The sequence below is a fragment of the Ailuropoda melanoleuca genome, chromosome 1 (assembly GCF_002007445.2).
Source record: "Ailuropoda melanoleuca isolate Jingjing chromosome 1, ASM200744v2, whole genome shotgun sequence".
NCBI lineage: Eukaryota > Metazoa > Chordata > Mammalia > Carnivora > Ursidae > Ailuropoda > Ailuropoda melanoleuca.
The window spans coordinates 99539466-99565281 of record NC_048218.1 but is presented as its reverse complement, the minus strand read 5'-3'; the positions used below and the strand labels follow the sequence as shown (position 1 = coordinate 99565281).

General features: G+C 41.1%; 2 protein-coding genes across 26 annotated transcripts in view; one reads left to right on the top strand and one right to left on the bottom strand.

Moving 5' to 3' along the window:
• Nucleotides 1-24102, bottom strand: B3GALNT1 (beta-1,3-N-acetylgalactosaminyltransferase 1 (globoside blood group)). Of its 17 annotated transcripts, none has more exons than XM_034663584.1 (7): nt 23964-24102; nt 22990-23027; nt 22619-22731; nt 22442-22533; nt 7765-7833; nt 4822-4917; nt 1-2054 (listed from the first exon to the last, which is right to left on the bottom strand). In XM_034663584.1, the coding sequence occupies exon 7, from the start codon at nt 2018-2020 to the stop codon at nt 1025-1027; it is 996 nt and encodes a 331-aa protein (XP_034519475.1). In that variant the 5' UTR covers nt 2021-2054; nt 4822-4917; nt 7765-7833; nt 22442-22533; nt 22619-22731; nt 22990-23027; nt 23964-24102; the 3' UTR covers nt 1-1024. The 17 variants fall into 17 exon arrangements, with proteins under 17 accessions (XP_034519475.1, XP_034519482.1, XP_034519470.1 ...); XM_034663591.1 differs by having other exon boundaries at nt 22442-22530; XM_034663579.1 differs by lacking the exon at nt 22619-22731 and adding an exon at nt 5529-5589.
• Nucleotides 23387-25816, top strand: part of LOC117802825 (basic proline-rich protein-like) — an 88409-nt gene continuing 85979 nt past the window's right edge. For all 9 annotated transcript variants that reach the window (XR_004626350.1, XR_004626349.1, XR_004626351.1 and 6 more), the window contains exon 1: nt 23387-24244. Coding sequence is in view for 5 of the 9 variants with exons in the window: in XM_034663680.1 (XP_034519571.1) it covers nt 23407-24244 (838 nt within the window). In the remaining 4 variants the exon portion in view is untranslated. The remainder of the gene's footprint in view (nt 24245-25816) is intronic.

Genomic DNA, 25816 nt, shown 5'->3' with positions numbered 1-25816 from the left:
TGTTTTTTCCCTCTTTATTCTCAAATTGATTGTTAATGAGAACACACGTGGAACAGATTAATAACAACATTCATAATATCCTGGCCATTGGGTTCTCTCTTTCCTTTTTCGTCTTCAGAGTCCTTTCCAAAAGGAAACATGCTGCCTGGCATTCCATATTATTCCCAATTTTCAAGTGGAAAAATGAGGCAGATGTAGTGACATAAACACACTGGCGATTCTATTTTTAAAAACAAGACAATAATTCAGATCTTCTTGTTTTAATTCTTCTCTGTATTACCACAGTAAAATATTTATCAAAGTCCAAGAGATTACTGATATGCAATAACGACCAATGACTTTATATTAATGGAGCTATCAAATAATAAACTCATCAGTGAAGTAACCGGAAAAAAGTTCAAATGTAAAGGGTGACTCACTATTCTCTTTATACAGTATTGAAACAACCGTAACATTCAAACACCAGAAAGTCCTAAATAGTAGTAAACAGTAATTCATAACTGTGAAATGTTGTAACATCTTGAAGTACTTTCTGAATGACCGAAACGGATGAAATTTTTCTGAGTATAACTTTAGTTTTTTACACAGAACTATGTATTTTTAAAACCTGGTAATCCATGTAAGATATACACAAAACCTTTACCTGACTAGACTGTTCAGTGAATAGAACTCCACATTGTTCTGTTGTTATGGACTAATGAGCTTTTAATTCAATGAAACCCTTTAACAAGTTCTAGTTTCTAGAATGGCATGTTCAAATAGTTTGGTCCTATTAGTTTTATTAACAAAAATCTCCCAACTCCTTTATAAGATGTTTAATTCCTCTATCACCTTTGAAGGGCCTGACTTGATTTCTGTGTAAATAAATCACAAGTGTGACCCCCCAGTCCCCAGTCCATGGGCACTTCACGAGTCTCAGTTCAGTGTAAGTCAACACAGTGACCTTCCCATGAGTTTTCCATTGGAGATTTTAAAGTAATTTTAATACTTTCCACAAAGTATCTTTCTCTAGGCTTTTGTCAAATTAATAATGGCATGTGGTATTCCTCAGCATAACCTGCCAAAATGTGATAATCTCCTTGGAAGAAAAGCCATGAGCTGCAATCACACGTCTGAGTTGACAGACATCCAAATGGATCCTATATAAAAAGAAAAGGTTTGTGTCTTCTGGAATATGGATGTCCACCTTTAATAAATTCAAACAGATCCCAACATAAACGTCTTCAAACTTGATGGGTTTTACGTGACTCATCATTTCATAGATTCTTGGCACCAAATCTCTGGACATTATATAACCCAACCCACTGCAGTAGGGAGGAAACACCTTGAAGGGATACTCCTGGTATGAAATATGGGCCTTCTGGTAAAATCCTCTATAGGAATAGTTATCGATTAGAGGATAACCTGTGAAAAACTTCTCTGAGTGGTTTACATTTAAAAGGTACTTCACTAAGTTGCCAGTATTGATGAAAACATCAGTGTCTGTCTTCATGATGTACTTGGCATTGGGGCAAAACTCAGTTACCCACCTGAATGCCATAATTGTTTTCAAGGTCAGATTATTGTACGTGTCTAAAAAATCCTGTCGTATTATGTCACCATAAAGAAGGTGTTCATCCTCTAAGGACAATGCTAACATTTTGTCTTCCTTTTCGGCCTGTTGGCCTAGTAAGAAAAACGTAAGAACCTCATATCCCCACCAAGACTTTTTTTCACCCCAAGTAACTCTAATGGCCTGTCTGGCTTTCACATCTGAAGGGTGTGAGGTCACCAGGATGACCAGAAATGGGTTTTGATGAGAGCAGTTTGAATGCTCTCGAAGCGTGAAGCGAAAGTCCTGCCTGTAAACTGGCTCATACTCATAGAAGTACATCCAGTTTACGCGCTCTATCACGTTGTAGTGGGGCAGGCTGAGATACCACATGACCAGGAAACTCAGGAGTGACAGCAGCAGGAGGCTCCATTTGAGGGACCTCAGTGACATCCTACTCGGAAGGGTGGTCAAGAGGGCCAGGGCCATCCACAGCAGCTCAGAAGCACGCACGCCTCAGGTTCTGGAAGATTTAGCAAAGACCCAACATACATTATTAAATGAGATCTGATTGTCTCCTTAAAGTCAAAGAGTTGGGACAATAAAAGTTCCCAAGCAAAACCAAGAATCCTGACCCAAACCTACTTAATTTCATTTAACTATAAGCAAATGGATACCAGCGACCAAGAGCGCATTTCAGCTTTTTACATCGAGATCAAGGTTAAAAACACATCCTTGGTTACTTTGGGAAAATTAATATTTTTTGTTTGATTTAAATAACTGTTGAAATATGATTTTTTCCTGGATGTCCAGAGGGACAGAGAGAGATGAGTAATGGCAGTTAACAAATAAACCTGCAATGAAAAAAAAAACAAAACCCAAAACAGAAAGCTGCATTTCTTCTTCACTGCTATGGAAAAGAAGTAAAGAAATTAATGCAAGGAGATATTATCAGCAACACGTCCTAATAAACCAAGGGTCTTTTTCAGTTGTGTGATCGGATGTGGATTCTAGCAAATCCGGAATAAGGAAAACCCAGTAGCTACAACTATTCATGTGAGATGAGAGGAAAGCAGACTCCTCACCTGAGAGGCAAGTCCTCCAGACCCAAACGGGATAACCACTTCCAGAGTTTTTAAACGCTCAAGACTGTGAAAGAGCTTCTGCTTGCCCAAAACACATCTCAGCTCCCCTTTCACTGCACTGGCTGAACTCAGGGCTCAGTCTGGATAGCAAGCGCTTAAATTAAAGGCCTGTCCCGAGTACTGAGTGTTCATGCGTTTCCCATTCTAATGTATTCAGAAACCCTGCACCAGATCAGAATCATGGGATGGAACCTCCAAGGACACGTGCTTTTACACAGAGCCCCAGCTGAGACGAGAGCAGAGGAGGGGACACAGAGCACTCGGCCCGCAGTGACAGCGCAGCCTCAGCTCTGCGCGAGATCCTAAGGACGAGGCTGGTCTACAGTTCGGGATCCCGCAGGGCCTTCCTGGTACCACGATCTAAAGACAAACACATACTAAGTGTTCCTAGATCCTCCCCATCCACAGGCTACAGCAGGCACTACAAAGACCAGAGGAAGGAGACGGGGGAAAGCAATTCCAAGGCAACGGGGGAACATGCCAGACTGTTTATATCAAACGCTAAGGGACGGAAGGGACAGACCAACGTGAGGGGCAGGCTGAGGAGGCTCTGATGGTGTCATCTGGGGGAGTGCTCCTGGAAGCCAGAACCTATTATGGGGGGTGTACATTAATGTCATTATATGGGAACGCTGGCCTCCGAAGCATTCTACTTTAGGTCAATCTTAGGTCTCTGGACACACAGCTCTTCTGCTTTTTTTTTTTTTAAGATTGTATTTATGTATTTATTTGAGAGAGAGTGAGTGTGCGCACAGAGAGGGAGAAGCGGACTCCCCACTGAGCAGGGAGCCTGACGTGGGGCCCGATCCCAGGACGCTGGGATCACAACCTGAGCCGAAGGCAGGTGCGTAACCCACTGAGCCCCCCGGGCGCCCTGACTTCTGCTTCTTAAAACTGAAGACGACACGATCTGAAGCCTCCTTGTCCTCTCTTGCTCTGATTAGTTCTGGTCACGGCAATATTTCCTTTCTCTAGTGCTTTCTATACTTGAAGTTACACAATATGATGGAATGTTCTGGCAAAGTCTCCAGTTCAGTTTCGTGTATATGTGTCTTGTCTGTCCATTTCTATTCTATGACCTTGTGGGCAAAGTTTTTCTCACAACAGTCGAAGTGCAAGACAGAGAGAGGTCTACAGTGGGAGTGTGACGAACAGAGACTTGTCTGTTATGCTATTTCTGGTTGTATAAGGATAAAAGGTAGGTCTGTCCATCCCACCCCCTCCTCCGCCCTCCCCCTTACTAGCCTTACACAGCCAGCTAGCTCCTGGAAAAACCTGAAACAGAAGAGACCTAGGGAAAGGATTAGAGAAGTAACTAAGCGCTTCTCACATTTTCTCCTCATCTGGCTACCAGACACCGCACAACGTTAGGGCGCTCAATTTACGCGGCCAACGACAGCTTGCACATTTATTACAACAGTCGTCAGGTGCAGTTTTACATCTCAGTCTAACAAATCAGTACATTATGATAAATTTCGGGCGAACAGAAGGAAGTATCCTGTGTGAGCAGCAGCATTTGTAATTCATACAGACAGTGAAGGCCCCGTTACTCTTCAATAATGGGAAGAACTCAAAACAGCAAATCTTATTACCAAAGTTATCTTACGTGTGTTTTATAAGCCATGGTTTCTAAAAGTGAAAATGTGACTGTGGTTGTGAGGTCTACTGCTTGTGGGCCCAAAGAAAATAATGCAGCAGCAAGGAGAAGAACTCTCTAGTCCAAAAACGGGGAAGGTTTTTCAAGGACCGGCCAGACAGACTTTAGATCACCCACAACACAGGTGGCTCTAAAGGCAAAGACCACAGTCCACGCCCCAGCTCTGACCTTCAACAAACAGGGCAAGCAGGTATATTCTTTATCTCCCAGAGCCTCAGTTTCCACATCTCTACACTGAAGCTGTTGGGACAGTGTAAGTGGGGGATAAGGTGTACAAAACATGCAGCTGGCTATTAAGTGTTCAATAAATAGAGTCTGTCATCGCCAGCTGTGTTCCCCCCTGGGCAGCTATTCTTTCCTGTTTGTGTTCTCTAAATTGATTTTTATTGTCAAAGGAGTCATCCTAAAAAAAATAAATAATCTTCATGAATTCTTACCATTTAAAGAAAAATATGTTTCAAAGCCATAAATATATTTCTATTTCTTACCTTCTTATTGATTTATTTCTTCTGAGTGAAAGACCTTCAATTTCACCAACTGAACATTCAGTGGTACGTAGCAGTCAAAAATAATGCTTGAAATTTCTGTAAGATAGAGAAGAAACTTAACAGCATTTACTTATGGGTCAGGGGATCAGAGATCAAAGAAGGGGAAAGAAGCAAGCCCACCTCCTCCAATTTCTTTCTGAATTAGAAACAGATACTGAGATAAAAAGTTAAAGTTACCACTAGTCCACAGAATTCAGAGAGTTCATGGCTTCATCATGGAAAAAGCACTTGGTATTCAAGGCTTAACACATACATCTAAGTTCTCACATCACCCGGTGTCTTCGGTCACCCTACCAGTTTCACTTCCCTGAATAAGAACTCAGGGGTCACTAAAATACGGGAAACACAAAATTTCTAAGAGACACTGTGCTAGTATCCTCTCTTTAATTCTCTGTCCACACACGCATTCACAGCAGGAACCCTGGCGTGTGACTGCAAACTTCCCAACCCACCCTTCCCCTTTGAACCTTCATCTCTATTCACAAATACCCCAGGCACATTAATAAACAGTGAGAAGAGAAGAAGTGAGGCAAATCTCACTTCCCGTCATGATTCAGTATGTTCGTATCTTGGTTTTTACAAGTCAAGTTTGAAAACCAGAGCAAGACATGAAAAACAGGGAGGCACCGACATATATCACTACTTACACAAAACATTCTTCCAATGGATTAAAGAGTCAAGTGGGAGAAACATGAACCTTTCAAAGCACTAGAAAATACGGATGAATATTTTAATAGTTTTGAAGTGGGGAAGACCTTTCAATTACTCAACTGTAAGGAAATAACATAGGACCTATAAAGAAAATTTTGATCAAATAAAAATTTCAAAAATTTCTTGAACAAAATTGGAAAGCGAAGAAATAAAAACAAACAAAACACTGAAAAAACAAACAACAATAAAAAGCACAAATGAGGCTGAAAGTTAAAAAAACAAACCAGGAAAAAGACACCTGAAATTTTATGACAAAGATTTGTAAATCCAATAAAAAAAGACTTCATACAAATTAAGAACAAGATGAATAATACAAGAGAATAAATGGCCAAAAGAAATTCTCAAGAGAACTACAAATGATCATAAAATAAGAAAAGCTATTCAAACTCACAAGCAGAAATACTGACAAAAATTGCAAACCAGCAAATTCAAGGAAAAAAATGTGACAATACTCAGTACGTGTGAGGGGAAAAGGCATTCTTGTGCACTCTGGAGGGAAATTTGAAAACACATATCAAAATTTTAAATGTACACACCCTTTGACCAAGCAATACCACTGCTAGCAATTTATCCTAAAGAAATAAGCAGGCAATTGTAATTTAAAATATGGAAAAATTTGATTTAAATGCCTCCCAATAGAGAACTTGTTAAACAAAATTATGTTACATCCATTAAAGAGCGTGTATTTATTCAGCACACGCAATGGAGCTTACATGTGCTCCCTCGATATATTGTTGAATGAAAAATGCAGTTGTAAAACTGCTTATGTGCTATGAGTCCTTTTGAAAAATGAAAAGATAATTATCTATAAACCCACAGAGTCACATATGCTGAGCAAGACTTCTAGAAGCATGTGTCCCAGTGTGTTAATGGTCTCTAGTCTGTGGGATTTCAGAAGATTTCTTCTTTCTTTTTTCTTTTTGTGTCATTTGGATTTTCCATGTTATTCATGTATTATCTTTGTAAATACATAAAAATAAAGCCAAAAAATTTAATTTTATGCTTGCATATCTCAAAGTTCCACGGAGTAGTAGCAACCCTAAGATAGCAGTCAGGATTCTGAGTTTCATCTTATCCTTGTTCTTCTCCCGAAGTATGACCATGTACAATTCGTGATATTTCTATTCAGTACTATTCTCTTATTTTAGTGAATATTATCTCAACATAGTAAGGAATGATTTTAAAAATTCACTCAAAATATAGTAATTATACATATATATACACACACACAAATAAATATAAAAACTTACGAAATATTCACAACAAATATTATGTTTCCCCCCAATAACTCTAGTGGGCCAGCTGGTTTTACTGTACCTATTTTATAGATGTATTTTAGAGATTTCAAGTAAATTGAAGGTGAAATAAAGACACTTTCAAACAGACTAGGACTTATAACATCCACAAACTTTAGCTGGAAGTATGAAAGGAATATATTTTAGTATGTAGAAAAATGAACTCAGGAGGAAGGAATGGCATGAAAGAAACAAACAGAAGCAAGGAGATAATTAAAAGATAGTAAAAACTAATACAGGTAGTAAAACAAAAAGAGAGAGGGAGAAGAACAAGATCAAAAATAATTTCTTTAATGCGTGAAACATCTAAAATACTATATAAAAATGATATGGTTGCTGTAAAAAGATTTTCACAAAAATATGTTAATATTCTTACTTAATTCAGGAGGAACAAGGAGAGAATGACAAACTTTAAGACTGTGCAAAAAAATTCATTTAAGAATGTACATTAACCTTTAGAAGGACCATTGAATTAATCGATATGGACTATATATATCTTCCATACTGATTGAGAAAAAAAAAGAAACAAAGCAAGCTATCAAATCAATAGGGGACAGGAGAAGAGAAAAAAAGCAGAAAAAAATGCATGGCAAATAGAAAACACAAAAGATGTCAGAAGTAAATATAAATGGAGGCCCATGGGTGGCTTAGTTGGTTGGGTGTCTGACTCTTGGTTTTGGCTCAGGTCATGATCTCAGGGTTGTGAGATCGAGCCCTGCGTCAGGCTCTGCCCTGGGCACAGAACCTGCTTGAGATTCTCTCTCCCTCTCCCTCTGCCCCTACTCCCACCCTCACTTTAAAAAAATAAAATAAAAAGCTTAAAAAAATAAAAAAAGAAGTAAATATGAATGTGTTATCAGAGTAAATATAAACTTACCTACTAAAAGACAAGAGATTCTCAAATTGGCTTAAAATTCTGCTATTATACTGCTTATAAGACACATGCCTAAAACAAAACAACACAAAAGTTTTAAAATTAGTAAATAAGAAAATACATCAGGAAAATGCCAATCAGTAGGCTGCTGCAATTAAATACTAATGTCACATATTTTAAATGAACAACATTTAAAAGGTACAAGAAGATTTTGCTACTAATAAAAGGAGCCATCCAATAAGATAATTTAACAATCATGAAGCTATATAAACATAAAAACATAGCCTCAAAATATATATAAAGCAAACTCTGAAACGTATGAGTACAAATGGAAAAATTTATGATCCCAATGGGAGGTTTTTAACAAATCCCTCTAAATAACTAATACATCAAGCAGGCCAAAGATAAGGATATGCATGTTTCAAATAATATTAACAAATTTGATTTAATAGAATAATATCCTTTTCAAAATTACATGAAACATTTATTAAAAAATCGATCATATTAGGTTATATAAGCCATTTCAAGAATCTTTAAAACTCAATTTAATGGGGGCGTCTAGCTAGCTCAGTTGATAGAGCACGTGACTCTTGATCTAAGGGTTGGGAGTTCAAGACCCACACTGGGTATAGAGATTACTTAAAGAAAAAAAAAAACAAAAAACCTTAATTTAACAGAGGTCACATTATTTGACCACAGTATAATTATAAGAAAAACCTAACTTGAGAAACACATAAACAAAAAAAAACTTGTTTGGAAACTTAACATCCTTACACACACAATTTCTGTTTAATCCATGAATTTAAAGAGAATACCATACTGGAAATTGTACAATATGTGCGACTGAATAAGATCGATTCACTACATTCAGTGAGGTGCTATACATCAGCCCGTAATTGAAAACCACTGGTTTTCAGGGTGTGGGAGAGAAAACAAGCTTTTTTTTTTTTTTTTCCCCTGCTTTAAAGAATGATCTGTTGTTCAGGGGAGGCAAACAGCTCCAACTGAAGAGGGAAAACTCCTCTTATCAAAAAATGCCAATTGTAAATGTATGTAGAATGACAGAATAAGAAAACGATCATTTTGCAACTTCTCATGAAATTATTGATTCAAGCAATGATTATTAATCAGTGTTTTAATCATCAAAGGAAAGATTAATAAGGAATCGGACATCTGTGTGGTACCAAAGTAAAACCACAAAGACAACCTTTTATTCACAAGGACTGAAACAATTTAAACTTTACACTGGAGGAATTAGAGTGCTAATAATCAATGTTAGCCCTATAAATGGTGGGACAAACACATACTATTTATCTCCTGATGAGATACAGTGTGAAATGACAATATTATTTCTGATGAATCCTAGCCAAAAATGTTAACTGGAATCTAATAAAAATATACACAAAATACAGAGAATAGAAGAACAAGCTACGGAACACCACAAGCAACACTCAGAGAAACCCAGGTGCTAGGACTGTCGACTCGCATTTGTCTTTAGCTAGTTAGTACCATAAAAAAGGGAGAGCTGCAGATTAAAAAAGATCGAAGGACACACAAATTGCAGCGTATCGTCCTGGACTGGATCCCAGAGAAAGGTGAATACGACCTAAGTATTAGGTGGTGCCAGGAGGATTCTTAATCTATTTAGCTGTAATAATGTTAACAGGACACAGAATAAAATGCTCCTGGGTAAATAAATGTGGTGTATCTACACAACAGAATACTATTCAGCTACAAAAAGAAACAAAGTACTGATACAGGCTGTAACACAACAGTTTTAAGAATTCAGAACATGGGGGCACCTGGGTGGCTCAGTCAGTTGAGTGTCTGACTCTTGTTTTGGGCTCAGGTCATGATCTCCAAGTTGTGGGATCCAGCCCTGTGTGGGGCTCCATGCTCAGCAGGGAGTCTGACTGGGATTCTCTCTCTCCCTCTCCCTTTGCCCCTCCCCCTGCTTATACTCTCTCTTTCAAAATAAATAAATAAAATCTTAGGGGGTTAAAAAAAAAGAACTCGGAAAAGATGGACCTGAGCTCTGGTCATGATTTCAGGGTCGTGAGATCAAGCCCCACATCAGGATCCTCACTCAGCTGGGAGTCTGCCTGAGATTCTCTCCCTCTCCCTCTGGTGCCCCTACTCTCTCTCTACAATAAATAAATAAATCTTTAAAAAAAAAAAAAAGGGAGAGAAAAATGTATATTTGTATATGAGAAAAACAATGGAAAGACACATACAATGGGCAGAGAAGAATGGAGTAGATCAAAAAAGAGGTGAGAGCATGCCTTTCTTTCTTTTTTTTTAAGATTTTATTTATTTGAGATAGAGTGAGCGAGCAGGAGCCAGGGTGGGGGCAGAGGGAGAGGGAGAAACAGACTCCCCAATGAGCAGAAAGCCCGATGCTGGGCTCCAACCCAGGACCCTGGGATTATGACCTGAGTCAAAGACAGACGATTAACAGACTGAGCCACCCAGGTACCTAGAGAGCATCCATTTCTTATATTAATTGATATTTCTTTGTTATATTACTTATAATATTACTTGGTTGTGTTACTTTGTAAGTTATATAGTTTTTACATTAATTTGATTCTCAAAACACCTGAATACATTAAAATTCAAAGCAATGAAAATAAAAATTTTTCCTTCCCCATTTTAAAGTGGTACATGTAAAAACACACTGGATATAACTAAAGCAGTCCTTACAGAAACTCATAACCTTTAAAAACAATACACATTTTTAAAAGTATAATTATCTTACATACATTTTTTTATCCACTTGATCTTTTTAAACTGGTATTAATTTACATACAATAAAATTCACCCTTTTTATTTTACTGTTCTGAACATGTAACCACCAGCACAATCAAGATATGAATCAATTCCATCACAACAAAAATTCTACTAATGTCCCTTCATCAATCCTCTGAACCTCCAGGCAGACACTGATCTGTTTTTCATCCCTATAGCTTTGCCAAATCAGAATATGTCACATAAATAGAATGATACAGAACTCAGACTTTCAAGCATAATGAATAATATATTTTTTAAAAAGACTGAAAATAAATGAGCTGACTCCTTAGCTCAAGAAGTTAAAAGAATAATTCCAATGTTATTATAGAAAGAAGAAAATAGAAGGAATAATAAAGATCATGCGGAAAACAATGAAAACAAAAAACAAAAAGGAAGATTATTAAAAAAAAAACAAACATTAGGAATAGAAGGGAAGTGTCTAACCTGCTAGAGAAACTGTACCAAAGTTATGATGAAACTTTAGAAATATTTCTATTAAAGCAGGAAAAAGACAAGGATGCCCATTACTGCCTCTACTATTCGGTGCGGTTCTAGAGATTGTTACTATCCACTAAAACAAGAAGAGGAAATAAGATGTAAAAACTGTTAAGTTGGAGAAGAAAACCTGCCATTATTTTCATATTATGTAATCATCTACATAGAAAACTCAAAGGGAAAAAGACAACAGATAAGAACTAACAGATTTACCAAGATGTTGGATATGAGCTCACATATATATCCGAAACATTAAAAAAGACAAAAATCTAAGGAAAAACACAGCACCAACAAAAACTACAGAGTGTCAAATAAAGCTAACAAAAAATGTGCAAGACCCTGATGTAGAAAGATTCTTTTCTGAAGAATACAAAAAAAAAAAAAAGTGAATGAATGAGAGATGCATGTTCAAGGATAAGAAAACTCAAAAGTAAAGATTCCACTTTCCCAAATTAATCAATAAATTCATAGGATTATGAAAGGAACTTGATGATCTAGGGATAACCAACACAATTTTGAACACAAAGAATGAAGCTGGGGATCAGCTAGGTGTTCTCAAATCATATGGAAGAGCTACCGTAATTAACAGAGTAGTAGACAAACAGACCACACAGCTGAACAGCGCCCAGACGGGAGGCAGAGCCACCCACACACTGGGACGTGAAAAATGGCAGAGGCTGCATCACAAACCAATGGGGAAAAGTCAGTAAACAGTTTCGGAATAAATGTGGCAAAAGTAAAACCTATTCATATTTATTTTCAAAATAAAATTTGGGTGGATATGAGGATTTTAAAAAGCAAAACTGAAACTATTATAGAAGAATACAGCAGAATATATTTGTGAACCTGTGTGGTGGGAAAGCCCTTGTAAGCAAGTTACAAAAGGCATATCCCATAAAAGAGGGGAGAAATACATTGGGTAATATTAAAATATAAAGCTTACAGGACAAGACAAGTTAAAAGGTGAGCCAAAGACTCAGAAAATATTTTCAAGTGAAACAAAGGACTGGTATCCAGAACCTTTTCACTATATTTGTTATATGGTATATATTTGTAATAATCTGTTATTATTCTGTTTATATGAAGTTTATATAAAGCTTACAAATCAAAAGGAAAATGAGTGACGTGTGACTAAGTTCACAGAAGAGGAAATCAGAAAGGCCAATAAACATGAAAAGAGAGTCAGTCTCATAAGTGATCAGGGAAATTCAAATTAAAATCAGATACCAAATTTTAACCCATCAGGAAATACCAAAAAGTTTATTACTAATCAGGTATTGGAGTAAATGCTATTTGTCACACACTGGGAGTCAAAGTTCATCATTACCACGCCTTTGGAAGGTAAGCAGTATGGCTGCATCTAGTAAACTGAAAACCAGACTTTCCTTTCCTGGGACTACATCCTAGAAAAACTCTCGTATGTGTACACAGATGGACACGTGTGCAAGCACACGCACTAGGGCATTATGAAAACAGGTGATCCGAGGCAACTCTAATGTCTATCCGTAAGATAGTAAGTCAGTAAAACCTGGTACTCTCTTCCAATGGAATCCTACAGGACAGTTAAAAGAAATGAACTGGATTTATACAAAGACTATTTATTTGGATAGTTATTAAAAAACAAAATGTTGAGTAAAAGATACAAGTTGAAAAATTAAATACACATGTCATACCATTTATTTAAGTAGATTTAAACAGCACCCAAGAAACAGTGAGCTTTCAGAAGCAGCTACGCACACAAAACTTTTTTTTCTTTCCAAATATTTTATTTATTTGAGAGAGAAAGAGGGAGACAGCACGAGTCCGTGGGGGGGGGCAGAAGCAGACTCCCTGCTGAGCGGGAAGCCTGATCAGGGCCCCCAAGATCATGACCTGAGCCGGTCAGCCGCTCAGCCGCTCAACCGACTGAGCCACCCAGGAGCCCCCACACAAAATTATTTTTTGAAGGAACTACAGGAACACCTCCCGCACTCCGCAGTGTGGGTGTCGCCGTGGAAGAATGAAAGGGGCATGTGGTGAAAGGGAGAAAGAGAAAACTAGCCACAAATACTATAAAGTATTAGCGTCTGTTCATTCAGGATGACGGAAATATAGGCACTCTCTTCTGTTTTTAGTTTTCTGTGTATTTAAAATTAATTAAAACAGGAAAAAAGCATAATAAAAATGCTTGGATAGCAGAGTTAAATGGCTCACCTAAATCTTGGCTGTAATACTTAATGGTTGTATGACTTTGGGGAAGTGACTTAATTTCTCAGAAGTGCCTTTTTTTCAGCTGGAAACTAAGTACCACAATACCAATTCAGTTACCGTGTGGTTTCTGTGGAGAACAGGGACTATTCAGTCAGAACACTCAGTAGTTTCTGAAGCTAAAGTGATACTCAGGTATGTGGATAAATGTGGACCCACTATGATGTCACAGGAATCAAACTGGCCTGGCCCGAGGCTTGGGATTGGCTCATACCCTGTCAGTGGGAGCACAGGACAGCTGTTTTCCTAGCACGACCATCCTTAAGAAGGCCAAGCTTTGTGACACTGTTCCGAATCGCATGTTCCAGGACAGGGACAGATAAAATCCAAAACATCGATGAATAGAAAAATATAAAAAGGCCCAAAAGGAAAATACATCATTATTTTATTACTGACTTCTTAATAATGTCATTTATCACTATGAAGAAATTATATTTATAATTTTAAAATAATTTCCAGTTTATAAAAGATGAACTTGTGATTATATTAACTAAACATACATGCACCAACTAGGTTCTAAATAATTTACTTTAAACAAATCATCTTGTCTATCGCACAAGCCTAGCACGACGCTGGCGCATAGCAGGCCACCAGTAATTACTTGTCGATCTGTGGTTGGTCCACAACAGCTGAAGCAACATCTCAAATAACAGAAAAGCCCAGAAAACCTCCAGAGACAAACAGGCCGGCTGCTTCCAATGCTTTTCTCCATCCTCAGAGAAGAAATCCGCATCTCAGTTACTAACACCAGAACTTTCTGGGAGCCAAAGATGGCTGCAGCTATGTCTAATCCACAAGTGTTACAGAGACCTCAAAAGGGCTCCACGGACCAAAAAAAATGGAAGTCATTCAAATAAACTTAAAGTATTTCTTAATGGAGGGCTCCTCAGTTTTTAATGTGCTAAGGTACGTTCTCTGAGAAGAGGATATATCAGACAATGTTTCTCAAATTTATCTGAAGAACCTATTTTAATTTTCAGTGCCTCTGGCAGGGACTGAACTCCATACTTTGGAAAATCCTGTCCTAGATCATCTTTGTATTCCCTGAATTCCCTGAATTCAAACTAATTTTGGTGAATTAATAAATAAAAATTTAAGCAGTAGTTTGGAGTTAAAAAAAATTGTACAAACTGGTTCAATTTTTTTTTGGCAAAGTTCTTAGCGTTACTCACCAAAGCTGAACAAACATGTACCCTACAATGCGGCAGCTCCCAGTCCAAGGCAGAACGCTCAAGAGTATGGAAACAGGAGCACCAAAAATGCTCAAGAAAGTTCATAGCAGCAACTATCCATCATAATCCCTACCTGGTAACAACCATGCTACAAGGGAGAAACAAATTTATACAAAAGCGCCTTATACAAAATGGGAACGAACAAACTATAACCTCACGTAACATTCTAGAGCGTCTCTCAAACACAATGTTGAGTTAAAGCCAGACACGTGAAGAGTAGACACTGTGATTTCATTTACACAAAGCTGCAACGCAGGCAAAAGTAATCTATGGTGTCAGAGATCACCAAGGACTCTGGTCACCCCTGGAGACAATTAGGAAATATAATTGGTAGGGGCCTGAGGGGACTTTCCGGGGTGCTGGCCATGTGCTATTTCTTGACCTAGATGGTGCTTACAGATGTGTTCACTGTGATAATTCATTTCGTAATCTGTACATTTTTTTGCATGTTATACTTCAAAAAAAAAAGTTAAAACAGCTTGGCAATCCAATCAGTCTTTTTGGTTACTTGGTTACGGTGCACAATCGATGTTGGCAGGTGTCTACATGGCATGCTGGCTGTCGGTGCCCAGCGTGGTAAGAGCACTGGGAACGGCTACCAGGCACTAACTCATGTAATCTTCAAGACAGCCCACAAATAAAGGCGCTTCCGAAATCGTTACCGTTTGCACTGAATGTCAGGTGAGGAAACTAAGGCTCAGGAGAGTCAATAACTTGCCCAAAGTCACAGACTTGTAAGTGGGGGAGACAAAGTCAAACAGGACTTCAAACCTCATGTTCTTGGCACTACCCTTCCTGTCCCAGGGAATCTACTGACTGACCGGAGTTGCTCTGAGTGGTTTTAATTTCTCATGACCATCGAACCTTGACACAGTAAAGCAGCATCACAACCTTACCATCTTTATACAGAAAGACTCAAAATTCTCACTCTCAAAACTTTAAATATGGGTTATTAACAACAGTAATAAATAATAACTAGTAATGGGGCGCCTGGGTGGCTCAGTTGGTTAAGCGTCTGCCTTTGGCTCAGGTCACGATCCTGGGATCCTGGGACCAGGCTCCGCATCAGGCTCCCTGCTCAACAGGAAGCCTGCTTCTCCTTCTCCCTCTGCTCCCCTGCTTGTGCTCTCTTACTCATCTCAAATAAATAAAATCTTTTAAAAAACGGTAACTAATAATTTATGCACATACAGACCTTCTTATTTTGCATCAAAATATGCTGAGAACTATGGGGCACCTGGGTGGCTCAGTTAGGTGTCCGAATCTTGATTTCAGCTCAGGTCATGATCTCAGGGTTGTGAGATGGAGCCGTGTGTTGGACTCTGTGCTCAGCAGAGAGTCAGTTTGAGATTCTCTCTCTTCCTCTGTGCCTCCCGCCACCTTGTGCACTGCCCCCCTCAAAAATAAATAAATCTTTATGGGACACCTGGGTGGCACAGCGGTTGAGCGTCTGCCTTCGGCCCAAGGCGTGATCCCGGGGTCCTGGGATCAAGTCCCACATCAGGCTCCTCCGCTATGAGCCTGCTTCTTCCTCTCCCACTCCCCCTGCTTGTGTTCCGTCTCTCGCTGGCTGTCTCTATCTCTGTCAAATAAATAAATAAAATCTTTAAAAAAAAATAAATCTTTAAAATACATGCTGGCACTAGGAAATTGGAGGACTGGGAGGGTGGTGGGAGGCATCAGTCCAAATGCAAGGACTTCAGAGAAACAGAAGAATTACTGCAATGGTACAAATATTTAGGCCAAAATAACCTGAAATTCTTTCCCTGGGGTACAAAAATGTTGCTTATTCTCTGCAAAGGAAAATAAATTCAATTATTTTAAAAAATATATAAAACTTTTCTAATTGCAAGTGTAATATAGGTTCATTAGAGAACTGTGAATGCAAAAACAAAGCACAAAGACAATGAAAGCTTAAGGGTACCAACGTCAACATTTTCTGAAGAAGATCCATCTATCCCGGCTGTCTCTCTACCCTCTCTCAGGAATACACAAGCCCCCATCTCATCTGCTGTCATGCCTTCTCCCATCTCTACTGCAGCCATAATGGCGTTGTTTCTGAGCCTGACTGTGTCAACCTTGTCCTCCCTTGGGGAGTCTGCACTTGCTGTCCCTCTAACTCATAAGCTGGTTCCTGAAAAGGCTGACTCTCCTGCTGCTTCAGATCCCAGCAAAATGTCACTTAGGAGAGTCCTTCCCTCAGCCCTTCTCCCAAGTTGTTCCTCTGCCCATACTTTCTTTCTCATTATTCTCCTCTTGGCAATTAGCGCACCTGGATTTTCTTTTTGTCTATTGTCTGTTCCCTTCCCAAGAATCTGAGGTTTGTGAGGGGAAAGGCCTTGCACATCTTGTTCCCCGCCATGTCCCTGGAGCCTAACGCACAGCAGGTGCTAGGCGGATATCTGAATGCTGTGCAAATGGTCTGGTGATGTACTTTTATCCATTCAATATATTAAGAAAAGATCCCCCAAAATAAATTGAATCCAAAAGCAAACTCCTGAATCTGTTAGATTATGCTTACTTTTCTTCAGCTCTCTTGTAATACAAAGCCACTTTCTTTTAATTTTTTATTATGTTATGTTAGTCACCATACAGTACATCCTTAGTTTTTGATGTAATGTTCCATGATTCATTACTTGCGTATAACACCCAGTGCTCCATGCAATACGTGCCCTCCTTAATACCCATCACCAGCCTATCCCATTCCCCCGACCCCCTCCCCTCTGAAGCCCTCAGTCTGTTTCCCAGAGTCCACAGTCTCTCGTGGTTCATTCCCCCTTCTCTTCCCCCCCCTTCATTCTTCCCTTCCTTCTCCTACCGATCTCCCCGCTGTCAAGCAGAGAAAGACAATTACCATATGGTTTCACTCATTTATGGAACATAAGACATAGCAGGGAGACAAAGCCACCTTCTAAAAGGCTACACTAATTCTGATCATGTTCATTGTAAAAGGTCCAGACATGAAAAAGCAAAAACAAACAAAAAAAACCACCAAAAACCACATTTCAATAAAATTCTAAGCCCAGGCATACTCGATTTAGGGTTGCCCAAGGAGAAAACATGCGCTATCATTAAAGATAATTATAAACCTACTGCCAGTTGAGCAAATCATGACTCTTCTTCCACATAAAAAACAGTAGTGCAAAGGGCAGAAATCCTAATAGCCCAAACGAGGCTCCATGCACACCAAGTTTGGTACAAATCATAATTACACACATCAGTCATGTCTTATTCCTTATAGAAGGAGAACTACATAGCAATACACATCATGAAGAAAATGTCCCTACTAGCGCCCTCACCAACTGAACATACTAATTCATAAACAAAGCACCATAGAACTCTACCATTCTGACCTCCTCTGATTATACTAGAAACAAACAAAACCAGCGATGCCTGACCACGACCTCTCCCTTCCCTTTTCTTTCTGAACCCAGCGGTTCTTAAACTTGGCTGTATATTATAATCTCTTGGAGAACCTGAAAACCTCTGGAAGCCAGGCTATACCCGGGACTAACTAAATGAAAGCTGCAGAGGGGAGTGAGGCTCAGATGGCAGTATCTTTAAAGTTTTCCCGGTGATTGCAATGTGCTGCTGTAGACCTCAGTATTCAAAGCACAGTGCAAGGGCACCACCCGGGAGCTTGCTAGAAATGCAGAGCCTCAGGCCCAACCCCATCTGATTGCCGTGAAACAGAAACTCTGTTTCATGAAATAACACGTGGAACATCTAGGATGGGGCTGGCACGCAGTAAGACCTAAGTAGATGGTACTGCTCTCATTATTAAAGTCCACTACATGCGCCTCTAACGTACTCTTATTCGCTTACGATTGTTCCATTTACAGACCCTGCAGCTAGCTCCCAAAGTCTCTTATAGGAAACCATATGGTCTACAGCACATGTAAACATACAAATAAACCCTAGTTTATCCATATTCTCCCTCCAAATCAGTAAGCTTTCTTCTTTTTTTTTTTTTAGTAGCCTCCCCACCCAACATAGGGCTTGAACTCACGGCCCTGACACCAAGAGTCACATGCTCTACCAACTGAGCCAGACAGGCACCCCAATAAGCTTCCTTTTAGAATCCAAAGATGTTGCTTCCTCTAGCATCTTCAAGTTCCTAACGTTTTGGTACCCGGAACATATAAACCCGTAGGAACTACTAGTAGAGGTTCACGTGCCAAATGTGGACTTTTTCAGTTCCTCTTCCACACAAGCTCCCCTCTCCCATGACCTTCCTCCTGCCCCATGATCTTTCCATAACTGGGAATGATCCAAACTCTCAAAAGGCCTCCAATAGGGATTTCTGGCAACTGGTGGAGAACAACAAAACACATTAACCTTTTCAAACCGAGGTGTGAAATATTCAAGTGGCATCAATCTATTTTAAGGATTGTGCATATTTAATAAAGCTTACATTCCTCCCTCTTACTTTGAAGCACAGCTGGACATGTAACAGAGAATCAAATTTTATTTACTGAATGGATGAACTACAACCGCTACACTTGCCAAATTTAATAACACTTGAAAATGAAATATGCTTTACTCTGTCGGGGCAAACAAAGTTACTGTTAAAAAAAACTTGCTTTCTACTTTATCCAATTTCTTCCCATTCCCCCCCTCTCCATAAGTTTAGCAAAAGCCCCTGCTTGGTCCTGGCACTGTAGTAAGCACTTTCCACACCTCCACTATTTGTTGATTAAAACCATCTATGAGGTACGCACTACCACCCCAGCATTTATTTTCCAGCTGAGGAGACTGAGATGTGGACACCTGGTCATGAGCCGGCTCTCACAGCCAGCAAGCAGGACTGGGAATCCCAGAGGCCTCATCCTGAGTGGGCTCCACAGCCACCGCACCCACAGGCATCTTTCCTAATTTGTGTTAATCTCGCTGGCCTGGAATCTTCATGCTTTTCTTCCACATGGCGCAGCACTTCTCTCTTCCTCAGGGATGAAGGCTGTCAAAGCTAACCCAGAAACATAAAAAGGGGGGGATCCTATGTGCAAACACTGCTCAACTTCCACGCAGATCATGGTCTCCCTAATTCTCACCCAGACAGTATCCAACTAGTGCTGCCTTCAAGTACACTTCTCAGAAAAGGAGGAACTGCTGAGAATAATAATGTTAATGAGTTTATATTCCAAATAACCTTGAATAAATTACTGAGCTTTGGTAAACATTAGCAAACACTCAGACACAAAGGCAACGGCCGACCGTCAGGAGCCAGCAGAGATTCACAGCACTGCCTGCCTAACTCCTCTCCATATTCAAAAGGGTTCCTCCACCAGGAGATCGAGGGAAGCCTCCGATAATTCACAAGCATTAAGTGTCTCTGAAGAGGGCAGGACACTGAATGGTCTTCGTGAACAAAGTGGACAAGTGAGCCCAATGACGGTGTCTTGGTGGTTTCAAAATTGGCTGATCCCTCATGACCAGAGTGTTTCCGTGGCCAGTCATGTGTTCCACATATACTTCTTGGGCTCCTGCTGCACGGTGAGCATGTGGTACTGACCAAAACACCCAAACACAGCCAAAGTGGACGCACCTCTGCACTCAGGGGTGAGCAGTCTGAAAGAGCCACGTGACAGAGCAGCCTGTGGGAAGAGGCAACAAGATGTCTGGGTCTGGGGAGAAGCTAGGAAAACTGGAGCAGAGCAAAGATCACACAAGCCGGGCAGAACAGCAGGAAGGTTGCCTTGAAAGCTGGGCTTCCTGTCTCTGTTTTGTTATAAACAGCTTTACCCATTAGAGGAAAAGGACAGGGGAAGCTGCTGTAGTTAATATTTCTTCTCCTTGTTGCCCTAGATTAGGGATATTACATATCTTCTGTCATTCTTGTCTGTCAGGCTAAGTCGCCTATTACCTTTCCCTTAGTTATCTGAGGCATTTCATTCATTTCTTCATTCAATATGCCAGACCTGTGTTAGAGGCTGGGACTGCAACGGGGAAAAAGATTCCTGTCTTGCCCTCAAGTTCTTGACACCATGCAGAGTACGGAGGAAGGTTGAGGACTTCAAGGTTCAGAAAGAACATTACTGGGTAAAGCCCAACTGGAGAAGATGGGAGGGAGACCTCCCAGCTCACATGTCTCTAACTGTGTGGTCAGGGTCCATGGCAGGGAGCTGACTTTGCACTCTCAGAATATGCAGATGCTTGATAAAAACGCAAATTACACAAACTATTATCAGTTTAGAGAAAAGAACAATTTAACATTAAGAGAGACAGTTGATGAGAGTTTTTTTCTCTTAGAAAGGGGGTATCTCCATCCTTGAAAACAAAGTCTGTTACCAAAATAGGAGCCAAATATAGTGCTTCTTTATGCTAACTTTAAAAAGCCTGTTCAAAACACACAGCTTGGGAGTTTAGCAGAAGTCTATGTTCTAGCCCAGGAGTGGCAAAAAAAATTTTTTTTAAATAAAAGGGCAGATAGCAAACCTTTTCTTTGTGGGCCACACTGTCGCTGTCCCAGCCACTTGATTCTGCCTCCGTAGCAAAAATGGAGCCATAGACAATAACAAATAGGTGTGGCTGTGCTCCAAAAAACTTTACCGAACAGGCTGCTGGTCTGGAAGTGTTCTAGCCCCATGAAACGGCATACCTTAGAAAATCAAGAAAATCTCAATCTCCTGGGGTGCCTGGGTGGTTCAGTCAGTAGAGCATGTGATTCTTGATCTCAGGGTCATGAGTTCAAGCCCTACGTTGGGCATGGAGCCTACTAAAAAAAAAGAAAAAAAAAGAAAATCTCAATCTCCTAAAATCTTTCTTCTCTGTGTTTACTTATTACTGAAGAGGGTATCCTAGTGGTGGTAACATGTTCCCACATAACATTGTTCCCGGAGGGTAGACAGGGCTGATGAGTATTAACCTGGGCTATGGATGCTCTAAGGGGACAAAAAAAGGCCTGGCTTCCTGACTAATTCAGGGTCAGAAACACACAGAGTGAAAAATTAACAACCTACTCTAGCTTTCTGGCTTTTACTCCCTCATTACTCAGAGCTTCAGGGCTTACAAGTCATCTCCCTCGCCAGATCTTCCATCCTGCAGCATCTCAGGGCCTCAGCCTTGGGATGTTCTGTGGCTTCAACTTCCCCTCATTTAGACAAGCCTCCTACAAATCACCATGCTTCCTGCACACACCCTCACCTTCCCCTCTCATCGAATTCACAACGTACCAAAATCTCTGGTGCCAAAAGCAAATCAATATTAATAACAGGCAACTTTTTACTGAAATAAAACCACTCTTCACAGTCCCAAAAGAGATATCTGCAAAAGACATTCCGTCAAATGAACTGCAACTGTTGACTTCATCTGCTGTGCAAGGCCATTTAAGAGCATCCCATGTGACCCCCCACATTTGACCTCATTCATGAAGTTGTACACTGTGGTTACCACACAGTGAGCAGGGATGAGCAAGATAACTCTTAGAACTGCAAGAGAAAAGTGTATTTGGCCTTGACATTATATTGTTGTGAATGGGATAGAGGCACTTTCTCAAATGGGATTCTACCTGTATCACCCAATGGGGTTAAGAACAGAGCTGCAGACTGGGCACAGAGAGAAGGCAAATCATTTCAAGGGATAAGAATAGAGGAAAAAGTATCCACTGGAGTATTTTCTTAGGAATAAAGAGAATGGAGTCTGAAGTTGAATATGGCCACCAAATTAAGTAGTTAACTTTTCCTAAGTTACCACAGTATTTTAATAATAATCCAATTTTTAGAAATATATGTATCATCCAAAATGGTTTAGTAAAGCTTAACTCTTACAACTCCTCAAATCCTTCAGGGAAAAAAAATATACTAGAATATACAACAGAATTTGTAACTGTGTAAAAGATCCTTAAAATCTTGTAAAGAAGGCTATTACAGTCAATTTTAACCAGTTAGAATAATTTCTAAATTAAAATAAGATAAACTTACCCATAGAATTTCAGATGAGACTAAAGCACTAGCAGAAGTTTTTCTGCTGTTTTCCATATTCCATGCTTAATTAAAAGATTTGCTGTGAACTACTGAGCAAAAGAGCAGAAAAAGAATACATCTAAGTCATAACTCAACACCATCGAGCAATACGGCATCTAAAGCAATGTTCTATACCTAGCAAGCTGCTACAGGAGCAAATTATTATACATCAGCATTCTCTTCATTTTTGGAAAAGCTTTGGTCCTCTCTTCTTCCTCCTTGCTCTCAAATCACCTCATGCCTCCAATCTGGAATTATAATTAGGCCACTGTTTTGATAACGCTTTATTTTCATGGCTGGAATTACCCAATGACCATTCATTTGAATGAACCTTCTAGTCTAGAAGAAAAAAAATTTTTAGACTCATCTCTTAATAAATAGCTCCCTTCTCTAGACTGATACAAGTTCAGATGCGCTTTTATCAGGCATCAACACTTTCCGAGAGCACAAAATCAGCTCCCTACAGCCCTCTAAGACACCTGGGGAAAGCTAAAACAGAAACTTACTCTCAGTTGAAGACTGCAAACTCAAATCTTCCTTTCCTCTGAAAACAGAAAAAAAAGACATGGTTTGGTAATCTGTTCCTTGGTACTAGCTTTTCCTGACGAAGCAGCACGTTTTAAACACTGGTACTATGTGCAAAATACAAAGGAAAAAACCATCTCTGCCTCGTAAATCTCCCTCCTAGTCCAACAGTGAGGAGTGGAAGAGAAGGAAACGCCGAATGCAACGCGTGCTTACTTCTGGCATCATTGCTTGCTGCTTGGAAAAGTAAGGCTCCATTGCACCTTCCAGATTTCTTTTAAAATGCCTGTGCGCGTTAAGATCGCCTCCCATAGCCCTAGCTCCCTGGGGTTTCCTTTTCTCTCTGCCCAATTCGCCCATTCTCCTCCTTGGGTCCATATTCCTCACAAGCCCTCGCGATGAAGAACCCTCCCACAATCCGACTCCCAGGCCCTTCCCCAACGCCTTGGGAATGCGTTCGCCCCGGGCCTGCTGGGAAATCCACCAAAACCGAGGCACCCTCCGCGTCCTCACCCCCGCAGCCTCGGCCAACGCGCCCCGGGCTGCTCCCCGAGTTTGTCGCCGGAGCGCCCGGGGCGACGGGGATCCGGGGGCTGCGCCCTAAGGCAGAGCCGGCAGGACAGCGTGCTCCTTGCAGCCGCGGCCTGGGCCCGCCACGCGTCCCTGCGCCCCTCAACGTTGCCCAGGGCCCCGTCGGGCCCCTTCCCCCCCGCTCACCGGGATCCCGCAGCTGCTCGTCGCAGAGGCCGGAGGCCCTGGGCGCGGCTGCCCCGGCGCCACCCCGGCCGAGCTCTGGGAGAGGGCCGGAGTGGGCGGCACCGCCCTGCCGGCCTCCTGGCCTCGGCGCCCCGGCAGCGCCGTCCCGGGGGAAGCGAGTCCCGGGGCCAAGCCCGCCACCCGGACCTGGGGTCTCCAAGGCTTTCGACCGGCCCCAGCGACCCCGCCTCGCACTCACCTTCCGCGCGGGCTCGAAGCCTGCTCCGACACCGGCTGGCCTGCGGCCGACGCTGCCGCCCCGCGCGCACACGCAGCCTCCCGCAGCCGCACGCACGGCCGGGCGCGCGCAGACCACGCGCCGAGGCCCGGGAGCCCCTTGCTCGCCCGCTCGCTCGCACGCACGCGCGGCCCTGAACCCCGGCGAGCGCTGCCCCCCTCGGCCCGCAGCCGTGCGCACTCTCCCGGGCGCGCTCGGTCGCTCCTCGCCGTCGCCCTGCGTTCCGAGTACGGTGCTGTCAGGTACGTAGTTTCCATTTGCGGCTGGCAGTGGTTGGGCAACTTAGTGACGGACCTCTGGCAAGGATTTTGCCTTGTTTGCTAGCGGCGTAAATTTACGGCCTCGAGGCAGTCCTGGAGGGATTTACTTGTTAGAGTCCGCAAAGAGCCCTTAGGAAGAAACCTCGGGAAGTTCCTTATCTCAAAGAAATGTGTGTTCTTCCAGAATTGATGGAGAATGAAGGGGTGGGGTGGATACGTCAGGTTATAATGGTCTGGTGTATGAACGGGAGTCCCAGGAAGTCGCTTGCTTTCGGGGAATTCATCTCAAAACTTCTTTAGTCTGGAGAATTCGGAGAAGGTCTGTCCTACCCAGAGTCGTCGCTAACTGGAGCAAGTGGTGAGGCTTTTAGGCGTGGGAGCTGAGTGTTGCAGTATGGTTCTTCTGGTGGTGCCGGTCTTTGGGTGGAGGTGGTTGAATTAATCCAGAAATGTTTCCTCTCCTCTCCCGGCGCCGCTGGCACAGTGCCATCTGAAAAAACAATTCCCCATTCAGGCTGCTTGGCTGTGGGACTGTGAACGGCTTGGTTCCAGCATCACCACGTGGAAAGTTGAAAGAATAGTTGAGGGAGCACCAAAGTACTTAACTCCAAGGTTGAATAAGTGTTAACATTTTCCCATAATTGCTTTTTCTCTCTCCTAAATATTTCAGCCTGCATTTCCTAAGAATAAAGACAGACATCCTTCTGTGCAACCACATAAGAAACTTAATCATATCTAAGAAGCTTAATAATGCAATAACATAACCTGATATCTAGCCCTAATGCAAATTTCTCCAGTTGTCAAAAGATCCCTTATATATTGGTTTTGTAGAAAGATAGTCCAATGAAGACTCATGCATTGCACTTGTTATGTTCATGTCTTTTAATGCAGAACAACTCCCCCAACACACACACACACACACACACACACACACACACACTTTTTTTATTTTCATGGCATTAACATTTTGGAGAGTCTAGGACGGTTACCTGGCAGAAAGTTCTGCTCTCTCCATTTGTTCAACCTTTTATTCCTCCTCATATCATTTAACTTTTTCTCTAGCCCCCACATTTACTGTAAAATAGAAGGAAAATCAAGAGGTTTGATTAGATGTCAGGAGTCTTTCAGACTTTAGGAGGTGCTCTTCATATTGTTTCCCAGTCAGAAGAACGTAATATTAATAATAAACACATAATATTAATTTTTAAATATATAACATTAGGTTGCCCCAGTATCAATAACTAAAATCTGAATTGCCCTCCAGATTCCTCTATATAGTCCATTATAAAGTCTACTTTCCCTTTGGTGGTTAATAGGTAATCTAGGGAGTGGAGACTTTGGAACTCTTTGTAAGAGAAAATCTTAAATTCCTGCAAGGAGAACACAGGTTAAAAGTCCATTCACCTGAGTGGGTAGAATAATCTTCTGGTTCATTCTGGCACCTGCTATCGCAGGTCACCATGTGATAGATGCCTCATTGAATTAAATTCTAGCTTTATTCAAAAAACAGTAAAACTCGGACCTCTTTAGAGTTTGGGCCACTTTAGAGTTCCT